The 26326-nt window shown below is 51.9% G+C and overlaps 1 protein-coding gene across 1 annotated transcript; it reads right to left on the reverse strand.

Annotated features, from left to right (window-relative positions):
• On the reverse strand, positions 1 to 26221 carry LOC113267281 (cholesterol 24-hydroxylase). The gene is made up of 15 exons (XM_026515324.4): positions 26063 to 26221; positions 19361 to 19441; positions 18763 to 18844; positions 12632 to 12705; positions 12080 to 12166; positions 11230 to 11368; positions 10393 to 10503; positions 9410 to 9560; positions 9142 to 9204; positions 8248 to 8320; positions 5711 to 5795; positions 4891 to 5001; positions 1709 to 1797; positions 911 to 977; positions 1 to 734 (listed from the first exon to the last, which is right to left on the reverse strand). Exons 1-15 carry the CDS (start codon positions 26182 to 26184, stop codon positions 567 to 569), a joined length of 1503 nt encoding a protein of 500 aa, XP_026371109.1. The 5' UTR covers positions 26185 to 26221; the 3' UTR covers positions 1 to 566.
• Positions 26222 to 26326: the final 105 nt, after the last annotated feature.

Raw genomic sequence — 26326 nt, forward strand, 5'->3', positions numbered from 1 at the left:
AGCATCGACTCTGTGCCAGGCCCAGGGGGGCTCAGAGACGAATCATACACAGACCTCACCCATGAGGCGCTCACAGCCTGACAGGGCGGTCGGTCACATCAAAGGACACTCACAATACAGTGTGGTCAGTGTGGTGTTAGAGGTAGCACAGGTGACCAAGGGAGCACAGAGGAGGGGCCCCTGGCCCGGCCGGGGGGTGGCAGGAAGGGCTTCCTGGAGGAGGTGACACCTGAAGAGGGTTTTAGGAAGTGAGCAAGAATTAGGGTGTGTGGCAGAGGGAGAGGCCTATGCAAAGGGGTTCAGGGTAAGAGACAGCACATCTGGGTGGCAGCTGGGAGTTAGGCAGGGGCCAGTCCAGGAAGGGCATGGAGTTAGCGGTGGACCGGGAGCTCTGGGGGGAGGGGGAGGTGTGAAGCAGACGGTGGTCGGCAAGGGGCCCACTGGGAGCCAGCGGGGAGGGTGCCCCCGAGGAAGGGGGTAGGGGAGTGAGGTGGGTGGCAGTGGGGTTGCAGAGGTGCGTGGGTGCAGCGCCCTTGCCCGAGGAGTCCCATTCTCCCTAGGCCCGCTCAGCAGGGCGGCGGGGGTGCGGGCTGCCAGCCCCGGGGCTGCAGAGTGCACAGCACGGGGTCCAGCGGCTTGAGCGTGGCCTGCTCCTGCAGCCCATAACGCTGCCCGGGCACCAGCCGGAACTCGAGCCTCTGCAGCAGCTTGGCCATGACCACCTTCACCTCCATCTGTGTGCAGAAGTGCACGGCGCGTGAATGTGCCGCAAACCCTGCGGCCGGCTGGCCCAGCCCCCGGCCGCCAGCCCAGGGGTCCCAGAGCAGGGCTCTGAAATGCCTCCTGGGCCCGGATGAGACACCACCCCTGAAGTCAGCTCCGGGCAGAAAACCCAGCCCTGGCCTCCTACCTGAGCGAACTGCTGCCCGATGCAGGAGCGGGGTCCCAGAGAGAAGGGGAAGTAGGTGAACCTCGGCCTGCAGGGAGAGAGGTGTCAGGAGGCAGCGGCCCTGTCACAGCTCCACTGCCGCGGTGACAAACCCATCCCTTGCTGAGGAATGGCTGTGGGCCAGGGCTGGGTTCTGCACACACTGAAAACATCAACAGCTGGCTCCGTCAGGCTCTGCATCAGCATTTTCTCATGTTATCCTCTTCTGGAGCCTTCCAGAAGAAGCTGGTATTACCCTCAGTTCACAGAAGGAGGAACCAAGGAGCTCACGATCCTATGGCACTTCTATGTTCGGCCGGTCACATGTCCGGGTCTGGGCAGAGTCTGACGCAGGTGGTCTGTCCCCGGAGCCTGGCCACCCCCACCACTGTACATTCAGGCATTCACCCCCAGAGCGAGCTTCAGAGAGAACCATCAGGATTCCCATTTCTCAGATAGGACCATCAAGGCGGGGGGAGGTGCGGTCCCTGGCCCGAGTCACAGGGCTGCCCGTATAAGGGACAGGTTATGAGCATGGGTCTTGAAACCAGTCTGAGCTGGCCTTAAACCCCAGCTCTGAGGCTCCCGGCTGTGTGCCCTTGGACAAGGTACCTAGCCTCTCTGAGCTGTGATATCTTTTCCATAAAAGGGGGCAGAGTGGGGATTACACCTCCCTCACGGTGATCTGGAAGGCTCTGTGGGATCAGGGGTCATAGGCGATTCAGACCAGAGCTCCCTGGACCATCCTTCTCCCACATGCACAGCTGAAGAGAGACTTACTTGGGTGCTTTGGGGCTGAAGCGATCGGGGTTGAAAGTCAGTGGGTCCTCAAAGTACGTGTCCATACGCCCCATGACGTAGGTGCTGAACTGCGGGGCAGACGATCCACTTGTCTCTAATTCCACAGGTGAGCACCCTCACACCTCCCCGACCCGCCGCGGCCCCCCAGTGGAGTGGCCCACCCCCCACTCTACTCCACCCACCCATCTGGGCCAGTGTGGGACTCCACTGGCTCCTGGAAAGTACCTGACAGGAAGGAAGGGGACAGCCCAGTGTGCCAACAAGGGCCAGCTGGCTGCTGCACCATTCCATGCTGGGCCCTGTGCTGTGGGGGGACTACAACTACCCCTATTTTACAGATGAGAAAACTGAGGCTCGGGGAAAGGTTCATGACTTGCCTGAAGTCACCCAGCAAGTAAGTGGCCAAACTGAGATTCAAACTCAGGTCTGCTTCAAGAGCGTCTTTCTCAAGCTCTCTGAGAGCTGTTATTTGGCACAAGGCTTGCATCTGGGGTGCGGGGCGGGGGGTGAGTAGGGGAGAGGGGTGAGGCAGAGGAGCTGCGGGCACCCACTAGCCTCTCAGCGCATGCTACATCACCTCCCTACTGGGATTAATGTTCCATGCCCCTGGCCTCCCATAACTTGGGCCCTGGGTCCCAACCTCTGCCCCACGACTCTTGCACAAAAGAGCTCCCTGAGCCCACTATGCCCCTGGTTCTCTGTGCTGAGTCCGGGGCAGCCAGGGAGAAGGGAGGGCCTGGCACGAAACTCTGAAAAGTGAGTGGGAGCATAAAGCAGGGAGGGGTCTGAGGTCAGCAAAGGGCACCTACTGCGTGCCAGGGATTTTTGCCACACATGTGACGTACGTTATTCTTTGACTCTTCTCAGTAAACTGTGACTCAGGTATCATCATTCCCATCTCACAAGGAGGGCACCGAGGCCCAGAGATGACCCAGCCTGCCAGGGCAGGGCTGGCACTGGAGCCGGGGTCTGCCCACTCAAGGCCCATACGACGATACACCTGCCCAGCCAGACGTAAGGTGACTGCAAACCGCCACCGGTCACTGAGGCAGCAGGTACTGGCGCAGGGGTGTTAATTAAAAAAAAAAAGAAGAAGAAGCAGATAAACAGAACAAAGAACACACATCAGGAGGCCTTGATACATGCTGAAGGCCAGTGTAGCAGAGTCCTGGGGAGCTGGGGCAAGGGCGGGGGGGGGGGGGGGCAGGGGGGAGAGCTGCCTAATACATAGGACCAGAAGCATGTCGCTTTCCTTTGTAAATAGAAATGGATCATGCGATGGGCTGAACTGTGTCCCCCTAAAATTCTTATGTTAAAGTCCTAACCTCAGAATGTGACTGTTTTCAGAGGTCATCTCCTTAAAGAGATAATCAAGTTATAATGAGGTCATTAGGGTGGGCCTGACTCCAGTCTGGCTGGTGCCCTTAGAAGAAGAGATTAGGACAGACACACACAGAAGAGGTCTTGGGAGGACACAGCAGGAAGGTGGCTACTGCAAGCCAAGGAGAGAGGCCTCAGGAGAAACCAACCCTGCCGGCACCTCGATCTTGGACACCCGGCCTCTAGAACTGTAAGAAAGTACATTTCCACAGCTAAGCACCCCGTCTGTGGTGCTTTGTTCTGGCAGCCCCAGGCAACGAAACCAGATCCCTATCTCACACGATACACAGAGTCAACTCCAGGTAGATAGGAACTTAACTTGCAAAAGAAGAATGTGAAATTGTTAGAAGACAATGTAAGCGTCTAAGCTGACCTCAAGATGGGGGCAGAGGGAGGGGGTCCCTAAGACAAAACAAGAGAAGGGACCCCTACAAAATCAAGAACTTCAGATCATTGAAAACGCCTTAACAACGAGAAGCCACAAATCTAAAGATGACATTTGCAACACACATACCTGACAAAGGATTAACAAGAATTTCTCAAGAGAGCTCTGCATAGCGATGAGACAGCCCAGAAGAAGAAAAGTAGCATAGGGCTGCGAGCCTCACTAGTAACCAGGAAAGTGCAAATCAAGACCCCAGGGAAGTACCTTCCTTGCATTTATTCCACTGGCAAAAAATAAGAAGCTGGGCCATTCTAGGTGTTGGGGAGAATAAGGAACCATGTTAGAGGGCATCAAGGTTGGCACAGGTGCTCTGGAAAACACTTTGGCGCTGGTTTACCAAGTTGGCCATTCAGCTATCCCACACCCCAGCTCTCCCCCCACCTCCCCATCCCTGCACCGTCCACCAGTCACGCAGGCAGGAACAGCAGCAGTGGCGCTCAGGAGAGCAGGAAACTGGGCACCTCTCAGATGCCCGCTGACCCAGGATCGAGAACGGGGTGGTGGTCTACACACAGCAGAATATGATACAGCAGTGACCTGAGGGCCCGCAGTCACAAAGCAATCCCGGGACATACTACCGTGTGGGCACACACACACGAACAGGCGAGGTGATGACAAGCACAAAATTCAGCACAGTGATTGCTTCTGGAGGGAAGACGACAGTGACACATCTCTAGTTTTGGGGTGGGTTTCCGGGACGTCACTGTGCATGAAGGGATGCCTGATGAGGGAATAAATGAATGCGTGTGTAAACAAAGAAACAAGTAGGGGTGCCCGGTGGCTCAGTGGGTTAAGCGTCCAAATCTTGATTTCGGCTCAGGTCATGATCTCAGAGATCGAGCCCCGCTTGGGCTCCATGCTCAGCATGGAGACTGCTTAAGATTCTTCTCTCCCTCTGCTTCTGACCTTCCCCACCCCTCCACTTGCACTCTTGCACTAAGAGAAAGAAAGAAAAGAAAGAAAAGAAAGAAAAGAAAGAAAAGAAAGAAAGAAAGAAAGAGGGAAAGTCACCCTCCGTGGGAGAAGGGGCTATGAAGGGGAGAGAGAGGGAATTGGACAGACTGGGGTCAGTTGTGAAACCGGGTACATCTCGTATCTGCCCCTGGATGGCTATGTGACCTCAGGAAAGTGACCTAACCTCTCTGAGCCTCAGTGTCCTCAGACGTAAACAGGGGTGCCTCCCTTCCAGAATCCACTGTAACCTTACGCCGGACAGTGTGAAAGGGGTTATAGTGCAACTTGAATGAGAAACCCCCAGTGGTGACAATGGGGCCACGGACATCCCGACCTCAGAGCTTGGTCACCCTGGGGGTGGGGAGGGAGGGCCCCCACACACCAGGAGCGGGGTGTTGCCGGGCACTCTGACTCCGTCAATCAAGGTCTCCTCCTCTAGCAGGCGAAAGGTGCCCCATGCTGGTGGGTACAGCCTCAGCGACTCTTTGAGAACCTACAGAAGCCACGTGGGGAGACAAGAAGTCAGACGATCCCCCCAGAACGTGCCCAACACCCATCTTTGCTCCCACTCAGTGCTGAATGCGCACCCACGTCCAGGACTGGGTCCCAGACTCCCACAAAGTTAGCCTCATCTTCTTGTCCAACCCCTCCCATCACAGAAGGAGAAACTGAGGCCCAAAAGGAGAAGAGAACTGTGCAGACCTACCATGCCAGAGCCGGACCAGGACCCAGGGCTCCTTCTGAACCAGGGCACTACCATCCCAGAGGAGCCCTCCCCCAGCTCAAGCCAGGCCTCCAGCTGCTTCGTTGGGGAGGGCAGGGGGCCGCTGAGTCCGGCCCCTGGTGGCCGGCTTGAGGTTCCTGGAAGTGCCCGGCCCCGCTGGCAGCCCGGCCTCGCGGGCGAGTGCAAACAGCGCCATTCCATCAAGGGCTGCTTCCCCACCTGGACCCTGCACTGGAATCACCTGGAAGCCCTTACAACGGCTGCTGCCCCTCCTGCCCCACCCCTGTCCTGCCCCAGTGACTCTGATGTCATTGGTCTGGGGCAGCTGGTCGTGGGAACTTTTTTTTTTAAATCTCCTGGGACGTTCTCACGCGCAGTGAATTTAGAGAACACCCATATGGAAGGGTTCAGGGGGGCAGCAGGCCTGGCTTGACGCACCACCCACATGTGCCCAGAAGCTTCTCTCCCGCCCCCACACCTGGGACAGGTACTGCAGTCTCCCCAGGTCGTCACAGTCAAGGTGCCTCTTAGAACCGATGACCTCGTCCACCTCCGCCTGCAGCCTGTTGGGGCAGATAAAGACAAGCTGGTCCCCAAGCATAGGTCGCCCCCTACTAGTTTTAGGAAGGTGGGATGGAGGGGAGTGAGAAGTGACCCTCCTGCGACTCCCCACCGCACGTATGCACGCACGCACGTATGCACGCACGCACGTATGCACGCACGCACGTATGCACGCACGCACGTATGCACGCACGTATGCACGCACGTATGCACGCACGTATGCACGCACGTATGCACGCACGCACGTATGCACGCACGCACGTATGCACGCACGCACGTATGCACGCACGCACGTATGCACGCACGCACAGCCCGCCCCATTGTTGAAGACGTCCAGGAACCACCACGTCCCAAACCGAGCTGCCCCAGCGGTTGGCAGTTCTGTTCCGGGGCCTTACAACACCCCTTCTTCGTGCTTGCTGCTTGGAACAGGCTGCAGACAATAAACGCACCACCGCGCAGCCGGGCTCAGCCTGGCTCACAGCAGCCGACAGCTGGCACGAGCGTGAGCAGTGCAGGGATGCTGGCTGAGTAAGCCATATGATGGGCACGGTTGGAAGACTGTGCAGCACCAAAAGTGGATTTGGACCACTTCACACCCATGAGAAAGGCAGCAAAGACCAAGCGTTAGCCAGGACGTGGAGCGGTCGGAACCCTGTGCACTGCCGGTGGGAATGTAACCTGGTGCAGGTGTATATGGAAAATAGGATGGTGCTTCCTCATAACATGAAATGTAGAATTACCATATACTCCAGCAATTCCCCTCTGGGTGTATGCGCCCCCAGATGGAAAGTAGGGTCGCGTAGATACTTGTACACCCAAGTTCGTAGCAGCATTATTCACAGTAGCCAAAGGGCGGAAGCAACCCCAGTGTCCATCACCAGATGAATGGATCAACAAAATGTGGTCTGTTCATGGGGGGCCTGGGTGGCTCAGTCATCTAAGCATCTGCCTTCAGCTCAAGTCTTGACCCTGGGGTTCCCAGGATCGAGCCGCATGTCAGGCTCCCTGCTCAGTGAGGAGTCTGCTTCTCCCTCTTCCTCTGCCCCTCCCCCTGCTCCTTCTCCCTCTCCCTCTCTCTCTCTCTCTCTCTCTCTCAAATAAGTGAATAAAATCTTTAAAAAAATATGTGGTCTATCCATACGATGGACTATTATTCAGTTTTAAAAAGGAGGGACATTCTGACACCTGCTAAAACATGGATGGACCTTAAAGACTTTATATTAAGTGAGATAAGCCAGACAAAAAGGTCAATTACTGTGTGATTCCTATATGAGGTCCCTAGAGGAGTTAAATTCAGAGAGACAGAGAGTAAGTGGTTGAGGGGGTTGGGAAGCTAATGTTTACTGGGGACACTGTCAGTTGCAATGATGAGAAAGTTCTGGAAATGCTGTGGTGCAGCACAGCAATGGGAATGTGCTTAAAGCCACTGAACTATGCCCTTAAAAATGATTAAAATGGCAAATTTTATGCATGCATGTGTGTGTGTATATATCCACAATATAAAAAAGAGTGGATTTGGGAGAAGAGTTTACAATAAATAATGTGGGGTGATGTGATAAAACACACGGTGAAATTCACTAGTTAATGTGAACTGCCTCCAGGGGGTGGGGCACAGTGAGTAGAATTATTATTTTATTATTATTATTATTATTATTATTATAACTTTCCTGCTTTTTCCAAATTTTTATAAAGAACATATTAGTATTATAGATATATTTAAAACCCCAACCAACCATTTTATACTCACAAGCAATCGTTCACATCTGCCCTTGGACGCTGCCGATTAGCAGCTGTAATCAAGGATTTCCCCACCTCCAGAGCTCCCACCCCCAAGCCTGTGGGGTTTTTCACAGTGCTTTCACATTGGCGCAGTTGGTCTGTGCAACGGTCCTCGAGGGAACCCGTTTGTATTTAAGGAAACCAATGGCCCAGCTCAAACGCCATCTCCTGGGTACCCTCTTTGTCTCGCCAGCCGAGAATAAGCCCTTCCTCAATGCTGAGCTGGAGTTCTGTTCAGTTCTCAGTGTCAGCCCGTGGCCAGGCACTGAGCACAGCGTGGGGAGGGAAAGAGCCACGGTCCCTGCTTTTTTGGAGCTTCTAGTTTCATGACTGAAATAGAAGGCTCAAAGCAAACCGTCCCAGGAGAAAAATGCATTCATGAGCTGGGAGGAACCTAGGAGAGGAAATCACAGAATGGCTACTTTAGGGTTGTGAGAAGGCTTCTATAGGGCCGGACAGGGAGTTCTCTAAGAGAAAAGCAAGGAGAGGAGCTTCTAGAAGAGGGACTGGCATGTACAAAGGCCCTGGGGTGAAGAGAAGCAGGACACACTGGAGGAGACTCAGCTGTGGGAGGCTGGAGCTGGTTGTCTTCTAGGAACAAGACATCAGACAATCCCTTCACCAGCTTCAAGGGGAGCCACTACTCCCCCAGCAAGTCTCTCCATTCCATACCTTGCCAAGATCTCAGGCTGGCGGGACAGCTCCATCACCGTGAATGCCAAATGATTGGCAGAGGTCTCATGGCCTGCAGGAAAGGAGAGCAGCAGCTCTACATGGGGCTACCAGGCTGCTGCTGGCCCGGCCCTCCCGCCTCTGAGACCCTGAGCCTGAGACCCTGGTGGCAGTTCAGGTCCTCACTTCTGCCCCCTGCCACCAAGCTGCATGTACAGGTAAGAAGGAGACAGGCTGCCCACCTGCTGACCCCCTGTGCCGGCCAGTGTGGTCCAGTAAATGGCATTTGCCTCCATGCATCTGATTTTTACACCCTAAAAGCTCCTTCTGGGGGCGCCTGGGCGGCTCAGTCGGTTAAGTGTCTGCCTTCAGCTCTGGTCATGATCTCAGGGTCCTGGGATCGAGTTCCTCATCAGGCTCCCTGCTCAGTGGGGAGCCTGCTTCTCCTTCTCCCTCTGCTACTCCCCCGGCTTGTGCTCTCTCTCTCTCTCTCTCAAATAAATAAGTAAAATCTTCTAAAAAAATATTTGATGAGCAAAGGAATGAAGTTGCCCGGCACATCTTTTCATGCTGGTCTAATGAAGGCCTCCCCACAAATTCTGAGTGGGGCGGAGCCTTGAGTTCACATGGCCAAGCTCTCCTGAGCCCAAAAAGGCAGCTTCACGACCCCTCTCAATGGCCAGCTCCATCACCAGGTCAGCGGCCACCGAGAAGGCCTCCTGGACCTCCCTGAGCAGAGAGAGGCCTTCTGCTCCCCTATCCCAGCCCCTCACTTCTGCAGCAGAACTCTGCGCAGACAGCCTGAAAAATCGCCCAGAGTCAGGGTCGAGGGGATGCCTGGTTCCCACCGTTTCTGCAAAGCCCAGGGCCTTAGCCTCCCCTGGAGCTACGAACCAGCAATGAAGAAGGTGACGAAGTTGTCCAGCAGGATCTCATCATCCTGGGCCCCCTCTTCAGCTGAAAGACAAGGAGGGTCTCAGGGCAGGCTGCAGACATCAGCTACACTCACCCCCTCGCTCCCTCGCCCCACGGCTCAGCAAAGAAGCAATGCCCTTCTGGCTGGAAGCCGGATAGAGACACCCGGAATTGAGCGTGATCAGCCAGCATGATGGGGCACCCCTGCTGCCCGGCCCTCTCAAGGCCCATGTGGGAGCCCTCAAACCTTTGAGGATCTGTGTGAGGATGTCGGCAGGGACGTCCTCCCCCCTCTTCAGGGCCTCCCGGCGGCGCTGCACCCAGTCCTTGCCAACCTGGCGCAGAAAGCGAATGCTCTCCCGGATCTCGCGGAGCTGCTTCCATTTCCCTGGCATAAACTGAACAAGAGCTCCCACTCAGGACGCCAACCGAGCGCACGTCAGCCTCTCCCTCTCCCCCGACTCCCAAACCACTTTAGAAACCCACAGCAGCCCTGGCAAGCTGGGAGGTGGGAAAATTGCGAGAAAATTCTAGAAAAGATAAAGCAGCCAAGGAGACTTGATCAACATGGCAGCCAGAGCCCAAGCATCAGCTTCCCCTTCCTGTACCAAATCCCTAGATACAATGGGAAAGATGCCTGGAAAATAAGAAGGGATCCCTGAAGAATGGAGGTGGCTAGGACTGCGAGGAAGGAGGAAACCACAGCCAGAGGGGAGTGAGGTGGAATCAACTGCAGAAAAGATGGGGTGGCATCAGGGGACCCCAAGCTCAGAGGCTGAAGTCCCAAAGAACAGGAAGAGGCCCTGGGCATCTGTCTGAGGATCAACTCAAGTACCACCTTTCTCCCTTCTTCCTCCTTCATGCCTGGAACAAGGAGGTAATAGCTGGAGTTGCAGCAGCCATCTTATAACAATGAGGTGATGTGCTGGAGACGGTGGAACAGAAAGACAAAAAATTCCAGGAACATCTGACATTGTGGCGCTCTCACAGCCATCCTAGATTGCCTGCTTCGGGATGATTTTACATGAGAGAAAGATTAACTACTCATTTACTTAAACCACTTTGATTTTGAGTCTCTACTTTTGGTGATGTCTGCAAATCCTGAAGTCACTTCGGTCATACCAGAGCTCAAAAACCATTCCGAAGAAAGGTCCCTGGAGAAGGTGCTCCAGCAAATTAGGACCACGCCAGCCCTGGTGGCTGGTCACCGGAAGGGTGCGGAGGCAGTACCTTAGCCAGAGTGTTGCGAGATGCGGTAATCCCCTCCAAGATCAGTTTCACCTTCCGGGACAGAGGCTTCTGGGCACCCAGCAGCATGCCTGTCTCCATGCCAAAAGCTGCCTGGGGGCGGGAGAGAAGGGCGAGGTCATCCCTGGGGGGTGGGAAGACTTGCAGACCCAGGGCAGAACCTGGCACTGCTCAGCTAGAGACCCAGGCCCTGGCCTAAGGCTTTACGTGCATCCTGTCATCAACTCCTCACAATGACCCGTGATGAGTTCAACCCCGTGGGATGTGGTGAGGACTACATAGCACATAGTAGCCACTCCACAAACCTTGGCTTCCTTCCTTGACAAGATGCATTTGCCCAGAAATGCAGCTTTCCTTGGTGTCCCTTCTATACCCAGCCTCCCAGGGAATCACTGAGTGACACGATCCATCACCCACTGTGTCTACACTCCAGCTGCCTGGAGTGGGGTAGGGGGTCACTGCTGAGCCTGCCAGGGGGCAGAGCCAAGCCAGACCCAGGGCAGGGGCTGAGGGGAGGTAGGCTTTGGGCTGGGAGGCAAGCAGACCTGAGATCCAGTCCAGGTTCTTCTACTGACCAGACACAGGCCAGTCCCCACACCTCTCAGGGCCCATTCCCAGAGAATGAGTTAGTAGCTATCACTTCGTACGAGTTTGTGTTGAATATTCAAGGAGATATGAAGCTCCCCATGCAGAGAAAGGGCTGATGTGTGGAGGAGGAGGAGGAGGGTGGGGGAATGCAAGGAAAGGGAAGAGGGAGAGAACAGCAGCCCTCTGACCCGTGTCGGACCCCACTCCCACGACCCACCAGCCTCCCATCACCTTGGCCAGGATGTCCATGGTGGTGCATGTCAGCATATCCTGCATGGACACCGGCGTCTGCCCATCTGCCTTGGCTTCCAGAATCTCCACCAGCTGCTCGGCTTTCTCGTTGAACGTTTCCATCAAGCTGACCAAGGAACTGGGGAAACAGCATCCGTTGAAAGAGCCAAGAAATTGGAAACAACTCAAATGCCTATCAACTGATGAATGGATAAGCGAAATGTGGTATGTCCAAAACAATGGAATTTCACTTGATAATAAAAAAAAGGAAGTCCTAAACACGCTTTGGCACAGATGAACCTCAAAAGCCTTATGCTAAGTGAAAGAAGCCAGGCACAAAAGAAATGCTGTAGGATTCCATTTGTTAGAAATGTCTAGAATACGAAAAACACAAAGGCAGAAAGTAGATTAGTGGTTGCCAGGTGCTGAGACCACCGAGGGGAAATGGGGAGCACCTGCTTTTGGGGGTGACAAAAGTATTCTAGAATGGACTGTGGTGATGGTCGTACAATCTTGTGAATATTCTAAAACCCACTCAACTGTAAGGGATGAATTGCATGGTATGGAAACCATACCTCAATGAGAGTTATTTAAAACATAAAGTGTGACCAAAAGTGAGAGCTATAATAAGGAAAACGAGAAGCCCAGAGGAGGAGTGAGGAGGAGAGACCCCCACCCCCAGGCATCACTGTCACTCAGCCCTGGATGTTCAGCCCCGTGTCCCTGGCAGCCTGCCTTGCTCTCTCTCTCTGACTACTAATGCCCCCTCCTCTCTCCCTTCAGCTGGGGGGAGGCTCCCTCTCCTGAAACCCACCCTCCTTCCCAAGGCCCCCATCTTGAATACACTCACCTGCGGCTGAAGGCCAGGTCCATGACCCTGCGCTGTTTGTGCCAGCGCTCATAGTCACATTCGGACACCAAGCCTTGGCCGAACAGTCTGTGGGAGACAAGTGTCTGATGTGAGAAACAGGGCGGGAAGGGGGACTGATGGCTTTATGGGGACAGGGTCACCTTTTGGGATGATGGAAATGTTCTGGAACTACACAGTGGTGATGGTTATACCATATTGTGAATGGACCAAATGCCACTGAATTTTAACTCCAACATGGTTAAAACGATGACTTTTGTGAACTTTACCATGATAAAAAGTAAATAAGAAATGGGGTGACCGTGTCCCTCACCCTGGCAACCCCCCACCCGCCCACCTGCTATCCAGAAGGGAAAGAGGAGAAGGAAGGTGACAATGACAACAGCCATGGCCACCATTTCTGGGGCACCTGTTTCGTGCCTGGTAGCCAGGGCTCAGGCCTTCATGCTATGCCCAATGCCCTCAGCCCCGTGGCCCTCTGTCCATCACCAGAGGCTTTCCCGGCCTCTCCCCCAGCCCCTCCTCATGCCTTACCTCTCACCAAACACAGTCTGGATTGCGTGGTACATCTTGGAGTCCTTGTTGTACTTGGTGGACATCAGGAATTTCTAAACATCCCCAAAAAGCCAACATGAGCTCGTGCATCCCTGAGAGGCTGCAAAGGACTCAGCAGTTTTCTGGACTCTTATGAAACCATGCCCCAAGAGTCACCATTAACTGAGTCCCAGCTGTGGCGTGAGCACTTCCTCCAGCACAGTCTCACCTAACCCTCTGGAAGCCCCGTCTTCGAGCAATATCATCTTGTTTGGGGATGAGGAAAGCAGGGCACAGAGCGACCAAATGATATTGCTGTGGCCACCCAGCTGGAGTGGTACGGTGGGGGGTCCTCACTCCAATGCCCACGCATGGACCTCACTCCAAAGCAGCGAGAACAAGAAAAGGCAGGTGCTGCTCTGAAACCAGAGCCGGGAAGGGGAGAAGCCCAGAGGGAGGGCTTCTGGGACACAGGAGAGACACTTGGCACAGATTCAGTATTGTTAGTGCCAACCCAGCCATGGAAGTCAAAGAAGGCTTCCTGGAGGAAGGATCAACTTGCCTTACCACAAGCTGGATGGTAGCAATAATAACATTAGCTGACAGCTATTGAGCCAGTATAGTCAAGAGGTTAGCAGCTCAGGCTGTGGAGTCAGCTGGCTTGAATTTGGATCCAGTCTCAGCATCTTCGCTCCACCACTTGCTAACTTTATGACCACAGGCAAGTTACTCATCTCCTCTGCCCTCAGCTTCCTCACCTCACAGGAGAAGACTGCCTGCCTGGGAAAGTTGCTGTGAAGAGTAAATTTGCTCTGTGTGAACAGTCAGAACACTGAGACCCAGCAGGTGCTCCATAAATGTCAAGTGCACATCAGCATCCGATAGCCCACTTAGTGCCCAGTCAGCCCTAAGCCGTGGGTGCTATTTTTATGCTCATCTTACATATGATGAAGAAACTGAGATTTAAAATGCCTGAGGTCACACACACAGTGAACGGTGGAGGTAGGATTTGAATCCAGGCAATTTGCTGTGGGAGAGAGGAAAGCGAAGGCTGTGATCCAAGGAGGGGAAGCCCAGGCCACATGCTGCCTTCAGGCAGAGTGAGAAGAGGGGAGGAGTAGCAGGGGGGGGTGTGCTGGATCCCAGAGGTCTGCCTTATGGTACACTGAGCTTTATCCTGTGGACACTGGGAACCAGCAAGATGGTATCTCTACTCTACATTAATCCAGGGGCTGCTGGTATCTGGGAGCTGAGCCCAGGGGTCTAGTAGAAATTTTTCAGCTGAAAAGAAACCCTCAAAATGGCTGACTTTGGATCATGAGCCATATCCTGAGAACCCCACTCCCACCCAGCACTGTCATTTATAAACCAACTTCCATCACTACCCACTTCTGCAGGTTCCGTCCCTATGACAATAAAGACCCACCTCCCAGGTCCTTCTCAAACATCCCTAAATAGTCCAAGGTCTGTGCCAATCCTCCCAACCTAAACTGAGGAGTCCCCATACTGAGGCACAGCAGCCTCAATACAGGCTCCAATCAGGTGTCCCCATAGTCGGGGGTCCCCATGCCTGCTGTCCCTGGGGCTGGGGATCCTTTGAAGGCCCAGTGAGCTAGGTTCTGGGACATGAGGGGTGCATGGGGCACCCTCAGCACCTTCACTGCCTTCACTGATTGTCCACACTGACAGCAATCTTCTGCACATTAAGGGTTAACTGCTGGGGACTTGCCCTCCTGCCATAAGCAATTTAAAAAAAAAAAAAACAGGCAAAATGCATGAAATGTCTGTTTTCAGACACTAGACAACAAGAAGTGCAGGATTGTGAATCCTAAGAGAAGGAAAAGGAAAAAAAAATGTGAGCCCTACGACCTAATATTACTCCAGCTTTCTGCTATTTCAGGATAAAGGAACTAAAAGATAAAACTAACGTATAGCTCAGCAGGCTTTCCAAATTGATGAGACCGAAATCAGAGTCCCGACAGGCCAGAGGAGACTACAATTTGTAGGGCAGAGAACCCGAGGGGAGGGAGCTATTCATAGAAAGAGTTCCTGTGCAGCAATCTGCATAGGGATCCCTACATCTTTGGATGGACACCAACCTGTGCATGCATACAGTTAACACAAGACTGAGTTAAAGACAACTTCTGGGAAAAGAATTACTGAGTAACTACAGGCTGAACAATTCTCAGAGCTTACACAGGCCAAGAACTGTTCAAGTTCCCACTGGCCAGAGTTAAACCTCAAACAGAAGGCTTTTATGTGGTCCCCAGAAGAGTCACTCCTTAGTTGTGGGGCTAAACTAGCTCTAGAGCAAAAGTCGACCCTAGCCCAACTCCACAAAAGCCTTAAAGCAAACCTGGAAAGGATCAAACTGATCCACACGTAACTTTACCGTCTGCCAGAATGAATTCCAGCACCCTCTAAAGGAATGAAACAAAAGTGAGCACCCAACAATATATAACTCACAATGTCCAGGGTCCAACGTGAAATCACTAGACACTCCAAAAAGCAGAAAAATCTACCTACAAGCAGGACCAGAAATAACAGAGATGATGGAGTTTGCAGAAAGGAACTTTAACACACTTATTACAAATATGGCAAATACGCTCAAGGAACCCGCATATCCAAGAAGTTCAAAGACTCCTATGGAGCATTAACAAAAAGAAAAGTACACCAAGGCAGATCGTAATCAAATTTCTGACACCAGTGATAAAGAGAAAATCTTAAAAGTAGACAAGAGATGAAGTAGTATATTATTTGTAAGTTAAGAGTATAAGTTGTAAGATGTAAGTATAAGATGTAAGTTAAAGAGTATACTATAAGTCTTAGGACAACCACTAAGAGAGAAAGAAAGAAAGCCAATAAGCAAATGGTGGAGATAAAATGGAATACTAAAACATACTCAATCCAAAAGAAGGCAGGAAATAAGGAGAGGGGAACAAACAACAGAAAGGACAGAGAACAAATAACAGCATGGTTGATTTAAACCTTACCACATCAATAATTACATTAAATATAAGTAATCTAAACCCTCCAATTAAAAGGCAGAGATTGTCAAACTGTAAAACAGCAAGACCCAACTATATGCTATCTATATGAAACCCACTTTAAATATAAAAACCCAGATGGGTTAAAAGTAAAAGAATGGCAAAAGATATAGCATGCCACACTAAGCAGAAGACAGCTGCAGTAGCAACATTAATACTAGACAAAATGTCCTTCAAGAAGTGGAATATTACCAAGGATAAAGGGGGACATTTTTAAGATAAAGGCGTCAATTCATCACAGAGACATATTAATCCTCAATGTGAGCATGCCTCATAATAGAACTTCAAAATATATGAAGCAAAATCAATAGAACCAAAAGCAGAAATAGAAAAACCCATGATTGTGGTCAGAGTTTGACATTCCTCTCCAAGTAATTGCTGGAACAACTATACAGAAAACTAGTGAGGATTTAGAAGATTCAACTAACACTATCAACCAACTTCTCCTAACTGACATTTCTAAAACATTCCATTCAACTATCACCGAATATACCTTCTTTTTAAGTGCTCATAAACATTCACCAAGATAAACCATATGCTAGGTCATAAAATAAACTTCAGTTCATTGAGGCAGATTGAAATCATGAAGAGTATTTTCTCTGACCTCATGGAATTAAACTAGAAATCAATAACAAAAGATATTTGGAAATACCATAATATTTAGAAATTGAATAACATATATCTAAATAATCCACGAGTCAAAGAAGAAATCACAAGGGAAGTTAGAAACTGTTTTGAACCACATGAAAATAAAAGCACAACATATTGAAATGTATGTTACATTTGTGCTATGTATGAGCTATATGGAGATATATAGAGATATCTGTAGATAAATGAAATATATGGAGATATATGGCTGTAAGTGCTTATATTAGAAAGGAAGCAAGATATAAAATCAAGTTTCTAAACTCCGACCTTAAAAAATTTGCACAAGAACAAATTAAATCCAAAGTGAGTAAAGAAGGAAATAATAAAGAGCAGAAATCAAGAAAACAGAAAATGGACAATGGAGAAATCCAATAAAACCCAAAGCTGGTTCTTTGAAAAGATAAATAAAATTGGTGAACCTTTTGCTAGCCTGATTAAGAAAATAAGAGGAAACCCAAATTACTGTTTGCAGGAATGAAAGAAGGGGTATCACCACAGAGCCAATAGACATGAAAAAGTTAATCAATAAATATTATGGACAACTTTATACCAATAATTTTAACAATTAGATGAAATAGTCAAATGCCTTGAAAGACACGAATTACCAAACCTAAGAAAAACAGAAAATTGGAATAGCCATAAATCAATTAAAGAAAGTGAGTAATTAAAACAAAACAAAAAGCACTTCCTTCAAAGAAAATGCCAGGCCCAGGTGGCTTCACTGATGAGTCCTACCAAACATTCAAGGAAGAAATAACACTACCCCATACAAACTCTCTCAGAGAACAGAGGAGAGGGGACATTTCCTGATTCATCTTACAAGGTCTGTTAAACAGATCCCCAAACCAGACAAAGGCGTTATAAGAAAAGAGTAAATATAGAAACAAAAATTCTTAGCAAAAGATGAGCAAATTGTATCATGACTAGGAATGCAAGGTTGGTTTAACACTTGAATATTAATTCATCATATTAACATATATGGCTCAACTTTTCTCATTGAACGTCTGAAGTTCTTTGTATACGGTTTTTGGTAGCATGCTTTAAAAATCTTAAACTGTGTCTATATTGAAATTAAACTTTTTTTAATGTTTTTTTATTATATTACGTTAGTCACCATACAGTACATCCCTGGTTTCTGATGTAAAGTTTGATGATTCATTAGTTGCGTATAACACCCAGTGCACCATGCAATACGTGCCCTCCTTACTACGCATCACCAGTCTATCCCATTCCCCCACCCCCCTCCCCCTGAAGCCCTCAGTTTGTTTCTCAGAGTCCATAGTCTCTCATGCTTCATTCCCCCTTCTGATTACCCCCCTTTCTTTAAACTTTTTTTTGATGGTTTTTATTTTTATTTTTTAAAGATATTTATTTATTTATTTATTTATTTATTTATTTATTTATTTGAGACAGAGAGAGCATGAGCAGGGAGCGGGGGCAGAGGGAGAGCAAGAAGCAGGCTCCCCGCTGAGCACAGAGCCCAACGTGGGGCTCGATCCCAGGACCCTGCGATCATGACCTGAGCCAAAGGCAGACACTCAACCGACTCAGCCACCCAGGCACCCTAAAAAAATGATTTTTAGCATTGTGTTAGAGACACAATGGCTGTTCAGCTTTTCTCCTGATCTGGACCCTAAGTTGCATTTTCTCCCTCGCCTGCCAAGAATCACCCTGCATGTCTGCTGAGTACCTGCTGTGAGAACAGAAGCACCATCACTTATTGGGCAATTGCTGTGTGCCAGGCACAGGCTAGGTGGCTCACACACGTTATTTCAGCTCCATGCGGACAACCACCTGTCCGGGAGGCATCATCCCTATTGTACAGATGAGGAAACGGAGGCCCAGAGTGATGGCAGAGCCACCACACCTGAGCCCAGTTCGGCCAAATCCAAGGTAAATGATCTGATGACCATTCTTCGTGCCCACGTGGCAGCACCATCCTGTACATGGTACAGACCGATCCGAGCTCCCTGTCCATTTCCTCATCTCTAATATGGAGGCTGGTGGGGTCTTTCCCCGCTGTGAGGATTAAATGGGTTAATAATTATGAAGTATATAAAGAAGTGCATGTTTAAGTATCTTTTGCCCCTTTATTTGTAAACAAATATTTGTTTATATAAATATTTGTGAAATGAATCAATTGATCTTTAATTCTCATGATAGCCCGGACACAGCGGGGTTATGATCCTACCTTGAAGATGAAGGAACGAAGGCTGAGCGAGGTTAACGAGCTTAATGTGCGTGCACACCTGAGCCACACTCCCAAATGGTGGGTGGTCAGAGAAAAAGATGCCATTCATTTCTGGATCCTTGGGAAACCAGCCCAAACGCTGGTGCCTTCAGGACATTTCTCGTACAGTCCCTGGGGCCGAGTTTCATGCCCCCAACCAGGGAAGGGAAGGGCCTCCCCCCCATGGAATCCACTCTGCTTCCTACCTTGACCGACTCAGGGCTCGTGACGATGACCGAGGTTTTGTGGAAGACGTTGACTCGCACGACGGGCCCGTACTTCTTAGCCCTGGAAACCAAAATGACCCAAAGCAGTCTGTTAGCCCTGGGAGATGTGAATATTATCATCACCACCCAGCAGGAGGGTCAGGGTGTCCCATCCCAGGGCCTGAGTCACACCCCCCAGTGGGTCTCAGTTTCCACATCTATGAAACAGGGTTCCTACACTCCTCCTTTGCTGGGAATCAAGCCAGATCGTGTCTTTGAAGATGCTTTGGCAGGAGTAAAGCACCACCGCATATGCGGACTGTTACCGAGTCCTACCCCCCACCGAGCTTACAGAGGGAGAAACTGAGGCTCAGAGTTCCTGATGGCTGGTCTCGGGTCACACAGCTGGCGACAGGCAGAGCTTGCCTTCTGAACCAGCCTCTTCTGCCTCTCCACCCAGGGGAGGAACTTTGGGCGTGGCAGTGACCTGGCCGGGGATGGAGGGGTGGATGTGCTGGCCTGGGGTGTGGGGGCGGAGGGGGTACCCCACGAGGGACCTGGGCTGGAGTAAGGGTAACAAATGACAACTAGGACCCACCAATCCAAAAACACATCTTGGAGCACACGGCCACAAACCTCATCCTTTTTCCAAAAGTCGGGGAGGTGTCCTAGAAGGAAACTAGGAGAAATGGGAAACGTTAAGACCACCAGAAGTCACCATTAAAGAGTGCCCCCTTCCCCCACAGGACCCCATGAGGTTAGCGTTATTAGGCCCACTTCGCAGATGGGAGGACTGAGGCACGAGGAGGTATGGTGCTGGCTCAGGGGCACCCGGCGGTAAGAAGGCAGGCAGGCAGAATGCAAACCCAGGTCTGGCCAGCTCCAGAAGTCTCCATAGAGGGGGGATGGAGAAGAATGAGACCATCTCCCTGGTGCAGAGGCCGGAGGCTGGCATGCGGAAAGTGAAGAAGAATATTGTGTGCAATGACCCTGAGACATCTGCTGAATACTGACTACGTGCTGGGTACCATTCTACACCTCATTCCATCTGACCTACCCCCACCGCCTGGAGATAGGTCTGTTGTTAACCTGTCTTATAGGTGGGGCAGCAGAGGGCACAGAGGCGGTCATCTGCCCACCACTGCATGGCTGGGACAGGTCACCCCAAAGTCCTTCTCACCAGGGGATTGTTTGGTGATGCTAAGTCTGCAGTGTGTGTGTTTAAGTCTGGTGTGATCACCAGAGTATGAACAAGTCTGTCTGGCTTGTGGCAGCTTTTAAGGTTCTTCCTCTCCCCTGCATGACTTATTCCAGACAAGCTCACTGACTACACCATCTAGAGTGGGTGACAAAACTGCGGGTGGGGTTTTCTGCATCAGAGAATTCACCTTCTCCTGGAGGGAGATAGACAGCAAATAAACAAAGAGGTAAGTAAACATGAAGTTGAAGAGAGATGGGAGAAAAAGCAGAGGGGTAGGTAATCAGAGGTGGGGGTGGGGATAGGAGGAGGGTTGCCATTTTCTACAGGAAGGTCAGGAAATGTCCCTCTGAGAAGGTAACATGTGAACTGCCATAAGTGAGGGACTTGGCTGCCCAGGTATCTGGGGAAAGAGCATTGCAGGCAAAGGGAATAGCAGGTGCAAATGTCCTGAGGTAGGAGTGTGCTTGGTAAGTTCAAGGAACAGGGAGCAGGTGTTGAGGCTGGAGTAGAGTGCTTGAGGGAGATGTGATACAAGATAGGTTCCCCGAGGTAGGGGGCAGATCACCAATAGCCTTGTGGACTGTTGTCAAAACTTTTGTTTTGACCTTGAAACGGGGACCGCGGAGGGTTTTGAGCAGAGCAGAGGCGGTCTGATGGGTTTTCAATGGCTCGCTCTCACAGCAGCGGTGCTGAGAGTAAACGGGATGGGTGGGGGGCAGGAATGGAGGCAGGGGCACCAGCGAGGGGCTGTGAAAGGGGATAGGGCTCAGACCAGTGTCGTTGAGAAGCCTGGTTTCTAGCGGACTTGCTGTGGGTGTGGGTGTGAGAGGGGTGTCAAGGCTGACCCAAGTCTCCTGGGCTGAGTGTCAGAAGGATGAATGGGGCTGCCATTTACTAAGGCAAGGAGGACTGAGAAGGAGCTGATGGGGGGCAGCAGACCCCACTGTGCCCACCGCTGCCCTTGTCCATGCAGGCAGGCAATATGTGAGGGCCAGCACGGAGACTCCGCCTGGGGCTCCCGGCTCTGCCTGCAGGAAGGGTGGGACAGAAGTTCCAGCTCAACACCCCCAGAGCAGCCTCCAGCAATGACCCTGTGGCCTCCACCTGGGTGGGGGTAAGCTCCCAGAGCTCCCCAGGGGGTTTGCACCTCAGTTGCTCCCAGAGGTGACTTGCTTTATTGGCTTTCTGACTTCCTCTCTCTAACCAATCCCCAATTCCCCCTGTGATCATCCCCCATAAACCACTTACATTTCCAATCTTGTCTCAGGATCAGCTTCTGGGGACCAACCTGGGACAAGTGGATTGAATTAGGAATTTGGCTTTGAACCTGTTAGGTTTGCGGGGGAAAGCTACTAAGGGAAGCAGGTGAGTCCATGCTTGAAGCCAGGCTACAGATGTGAGTGTGACGGTCCTCAGCAGAGAGGCAGCTCTTACAGCCCAGCAACTGGATCAGACCACAAAGGGATGAGTGTAGACAGAGAAGAGACCCAAGGACTCTGCCAGGCGGTCAGGCAGCAAAGGGACCACCAGCCAGGGAGACTGAGCAGGAGACACTGGGGAGGCCGGAGGCCAGCAGGGGGGAGTGGAGTGGGAAGCCTGCAGAGAGCAGGACAGGGGAGGGACAGGCACTCCCCCAGGCTGCCCTGGGCCAGGCAAGACCAGGACTGAAGCACTATTGTGCATGGAGCTACGGGGAGGTCACTGGGACTTTGGCCAAAGCAGGGTGGGCAGAGAGGTGGGTGCCAGAGCCCAATGGGGTGGCGGGCCCAAAAGAGGAGGGGAAGGAGGAATGGGGGCCCAAAGATAGGCAGGCTTCTCAGGGGGTTGCTGAGGGGGTGCAGAGCCAGGGGGCGGCAGTTGGAAGGAATGGGAAGGGAAGAGACGGGTGGTGTTTTTTTTTCTTTTTTGCAACATGTTATATAAAAATGGGAATGATGCAGAAGATGAGGGAAACTGATGGGGGGGGGCGCTGCTGGGGCCAGAGTTGCTGAACGGAGGGGACGGCTCTCCTTGGCCACAAGCTCTGAGGTCCCACTGCGAAGGGCATGTGGGCCCGGGGCAGGGAAGGGGGCAGCTGTGGCCATACAGCCCTGCAGGGAAGTTCTCCCAGGCTGTTCCCTTTACTCGGGGAAGTGGGAGGCAAGAATAAAGGCTGAGAGTGGGGATGGAGGGGGAGGTGGCAGGGACTGAATAGAAGCAAGAACACTTCGAGAGTGGGTGGGCAAACGCATGAGGAAGGAAGTGCAGTGTGGCCGCAGGGCAGCTGAAGGCCGCTCGGGGTGACGGCCTTGAACTTACACTGCTCCACCCGTAGAAAGACGGACCACGGACATCACACATGACTGGCTGTATTTCCGGAATAATCTAGTATCCATGGTCACTCCCCATAGCTGCATGTTTTGGGAGAATGCTCTGTTTTGAATCACCTGAGTGAGAACAGAATCTAGACCCCCCCTGACCCTCCCAGGCCTGTCTGAGAGCCTCCACCATAAACACTGGGGCCCACTGCCATTTGGGGAAGAAGGTGAGTCCACCTCAAGAAGGCCCAGGGGACAGATTGGCGTGGGGTCCCCAGGGCCAGGCAAGAAAGGGAATTAAAACCCGTTCCTTCCAGTTCCTGCAGGGGGCGCTGGGGAGGCAAAGGCAAAGCGGGAAAACCAGGTGTCGGAAATAAACAGGTAAGGGATGACAGAATTCCCATTGGTAGAATACTGGGACTGGGCTGGGGGCCTGACAGAAGCAAGCCCCTGTTGGTAGACTGGATACGGCAGAGCAGCCAAGGGAGAGAGAAGAGGGTGAAAATCCCCCTCCCTTCGCCCAGTCGGTAGCACGAGCCGTTTCCCATAACGCTGTGGTTGGCACAGTGGCAATCCAAGGTTTCCTGAGGGCAGAGAAAGTCTTGGATGGTAAAGAAGCAGAGGTCATCTGGAGAGCCCACTGCGAGGCCAGCCACAGGGAGGAAGGGAGCCCACACAATGGCTGAGGGGTGGGCCGCTGCCAGGAGCGAGGGTGAGGGGCCATGACTGTGCCTGGTGCCAGTGGAACGGGGTGGTGAGCGCTCAGCGGGGCAGCCAAAGTCCTCTGGATGCGCCACCCAACGGAGCCGGCAAGGGGTCACCACCATCGCCGGGAGCCAGCGGGCAATTTGTTGAACAGACCCCACCTCGGGCAACTTGGCAAGTGGAAATGGGAGGAGGAAGCTGGTGCCACCCAGGAGCCACACTTGAAAAACTTATTCCAAAATAAATAAAAACGGAAGAGAGAGGCTTTTTTGTTGTCAAGTTTACGTTCATCCCACGCTACCAGGAGAGTGGGGGCTGATGAGGAAATGGAGAGCAGTGAGAGAGAAATGAAGAAACCACAAGTGTTTGTGTGGGATCCAAACGTGGGGTCTGGGTTTTCAGCTGCTACACGGATGATTGCAGTAGGATGTTGTTTGTGGGGAACTCCAGGAGGGCATCCTGGAGGAGGGGGCATCCTGGTGACTCCTGCTGAATAAGGAGGAGGATGGGTGTGGGTAGGGGAGCATGGCAGCTGCCCCTTGTAAGGCAGAGGGATACTTCCTGAAAGTTGGCAAAGCCTAGAAGCACTGAGGGGCAAATATTACTACTAGAGACTCGACACGTACACTTCTTTGCCAACCATGATGTTGCCAATTATGGTTTGAGGATCCAGGCTTTGAACACCCAAGCCTCTGATCTGTGCTAGAAGAAGTTCCAGAACTTTCGCTTAGTGCAGTTTTATATGTGACCACCAAACAACTGTTAATCCCAAATCTTTTTGCATATGCAGCATTCAGTTCACCTCCTTAGAATAAAGAGCCCAACTATAATTATATTTAATTATATAATTAAGTATTATATAATTAACCTCCTCCCACTCCTCCACCCACCCACACGCACCTGTAGGTCACACGTAGATTCTGCAGTGTAGGGTTTGGGGGAGAATTCAGGCATAAAAGGGAAGAAATGCAGACACATACTACTACATGGATGAACCTGGAAAACATGATGGTCAATGAAAGAAGCCAGCCACAGAAGGCCACATAGTGTTTGATTCCATTTATATGCAATGTGCAAAACAGACAAATCTAGAGACAGAAAACAGATTAGTGGTTGCCTAGGGCTGGGGGGTGAGGGGCAGGGGGAGATGAGGGGTGACAACTAATGGGTACTGGGTTTCTATTTAGGGTGATGGAAATGTTCTGGAACCAGTGGTTAAACTGAACAACTCTGTCACCATACCAAAAAGCACTGATTGTACACTTTAAAAGGGTAAATTGTATGGCATGATTTTGTTTTTAAAGTGCAACTTAAAAAAAAAAAGATATGGGCGAGGGGCAGAAGGGGTCTTGATTTAAGGTCTGCCTTCTGCAGACAAAGAGACTAGACCAGGTCTGCAGTGCTTGAAGCACGTGGGTTTACAAGAAGACCAAGTCATGATGAGACCCAGCAGAACGAGCACACAGCTCCTTCAATCCCAGGCTGTTGATGGCTGATGTGAAAAGTTGGAAGGGTGACAGTGTACCGAACAGAACTGGTAGGCGATTTCCACCAACCACTTTGAATCACTGTTTATCGAGGGTCTACTATGCATGTGCCAGCTGCTGCTGTGCCAGATGTCCGGGACACAGCCGTGAACAGACAGACACAGGCCTATGGGAAAGACAGACACTTAACAAGAGGTTGCACAATTACCCAACTCTTACAATTACACAGAGTTTACAAAATGAACATGATATATTCAGGCATGGAAGCAGGTGGGACCTCCCTGAGGAGTTAGCACTGAAACCAAGCCTGGGAGGTGAGGGGAAGAACCATCTAGGTGGCGTGGAAGACAGAGCTGCTAAGCATGGGAAAAGGAAGACCCCAAGGTGGGCAAGGGCACCTGGGAAGACAGAGAGCCAGCAGGGAGAACAATCACCTCCCTATGTCACCAGCCACAGGATCTTTCCCAAACCCACCAACCATGGATTCAGGCTTCCAAGGCCAGGTCATTTGGCTTGGGCTGGAGGAGGGCACCTTCCAGAATGTTCATGTCCTGAGGTTTTAAAAAGTATGTCTAATACCATTGTTTATTCATTCATTCAACAAATATTTATTGAGCATCTGCAATGTGCCAGGTGCTGGGGATACACAAGCGAACACACAGCTTCCCTGCCCTCCCGGGGCTCACATTCTAAAGGGGGGAGACAGACACAGTCAACAGGTGAAGAGACAGTCAACAAGTGAACAGAAGGTAACTTCAGGGGTGATGGCCCCTTAAGGAGTTTGGGGCTAGGTGGGCTTCACACAGGGTGAATGGGGAACAGCAAGACCCTGGAGCTGCAGGAGGGGTGTTGCAGAAAGACTGGGGACAGCAGTGAGCAAGCAAGGGGGGGATGAGAACAGGACAGAGTGGGTTCTGAGAGCTCAGCGGGGGCCTTGCTGGCCACAGAGTGGACTTAATCTAGAATTAGATTTCCTTCTAAAGTGAGGAAAGCGTTTGAAGCGGAGAAATGACACATTTGGTTTAAGCTTCAGAAAGGTAAGCTTCTGTTGCTGGGGCGGGGGTAGGGGGGAAGGTAAGTTGGGTGGGGGTGGGGGACAACGATGGAATGGAAGTACTAAGGAGAAGACAAAAAGGATAAACCAGGACAGAAATACAAAGGGGAATGTGACCAAAGTCGAGTGTGTTCCAATCCAGGTTGAGTGACCCCGTTCCAAGTCTCAAAGTTAAGAGTGCCCACTTTAGATCCAGGGCTGACCCGGGCTTAAATCTAGGCTTACCAACTGTGTGACCTTGGGCAGGTGACTTTGCCTCTGCGCGCCTCAGTCTCCTCGTCTGAACGATGGGGTAACAATAGCGCCTACCTAACAGGGTTGTCGCTGCCATCACGTTTGTGGGGCCCAGCAGAGCGCGGTGGGCGCCGAGCAGCTGCTGCGGCTGTGAGTAATTTGTTACTAAGAATAGTTAGCGCCCCTCTCCCGGCCGCCGTCTCCAAGAGGCCACGCGCAACCGCTAGGCTGGACCCCCGGCCCCGACGCCGGCTTGGACGCGGTCCCCCGGCCCCCCCATTCGAGCGCCCCATCCAGGCCCCCGCCCCCACCCCCCGCTCACCTGGGCCGCGGCGGCCCGGGGATGTGCTCGTAGCGGCTGCGAGCGCGGTGCACGAAGGTGCAGCAGAGGCCGAAGGCGACCAGGACGGCGCTGCCGAGCAGCAGCAGCAGCCCGGGGCTCATGGCTCCGGGGCAGGCCAGGCCAGGGTCGGGGCCGGGCACCGAGGGGGCGGGAGGCCGCGAGCCGACTCAGCTGTCAGCGCCGCGCGCCGCCTCGGCCCCAGGCCCGGCGCGACCCAGCACCGCCCACTCCCCTTCGGCTCCG

Source organism: Ursus arctos, unplaced genomic scaffold (genome assembly GCF_023065955.2).
Source record: "Ursus arctos isolate Adak ecotype North America unplaced genomic scaffold, UrsArc2.0 scaffold_25, whole genome shotgun sequence".
NCBI classification, from domain to species: Eukaryota; Metazoa; Chordata; class Mammalia; order Carnivora; family Ursidae; genus Ursus; species Ursus arctos.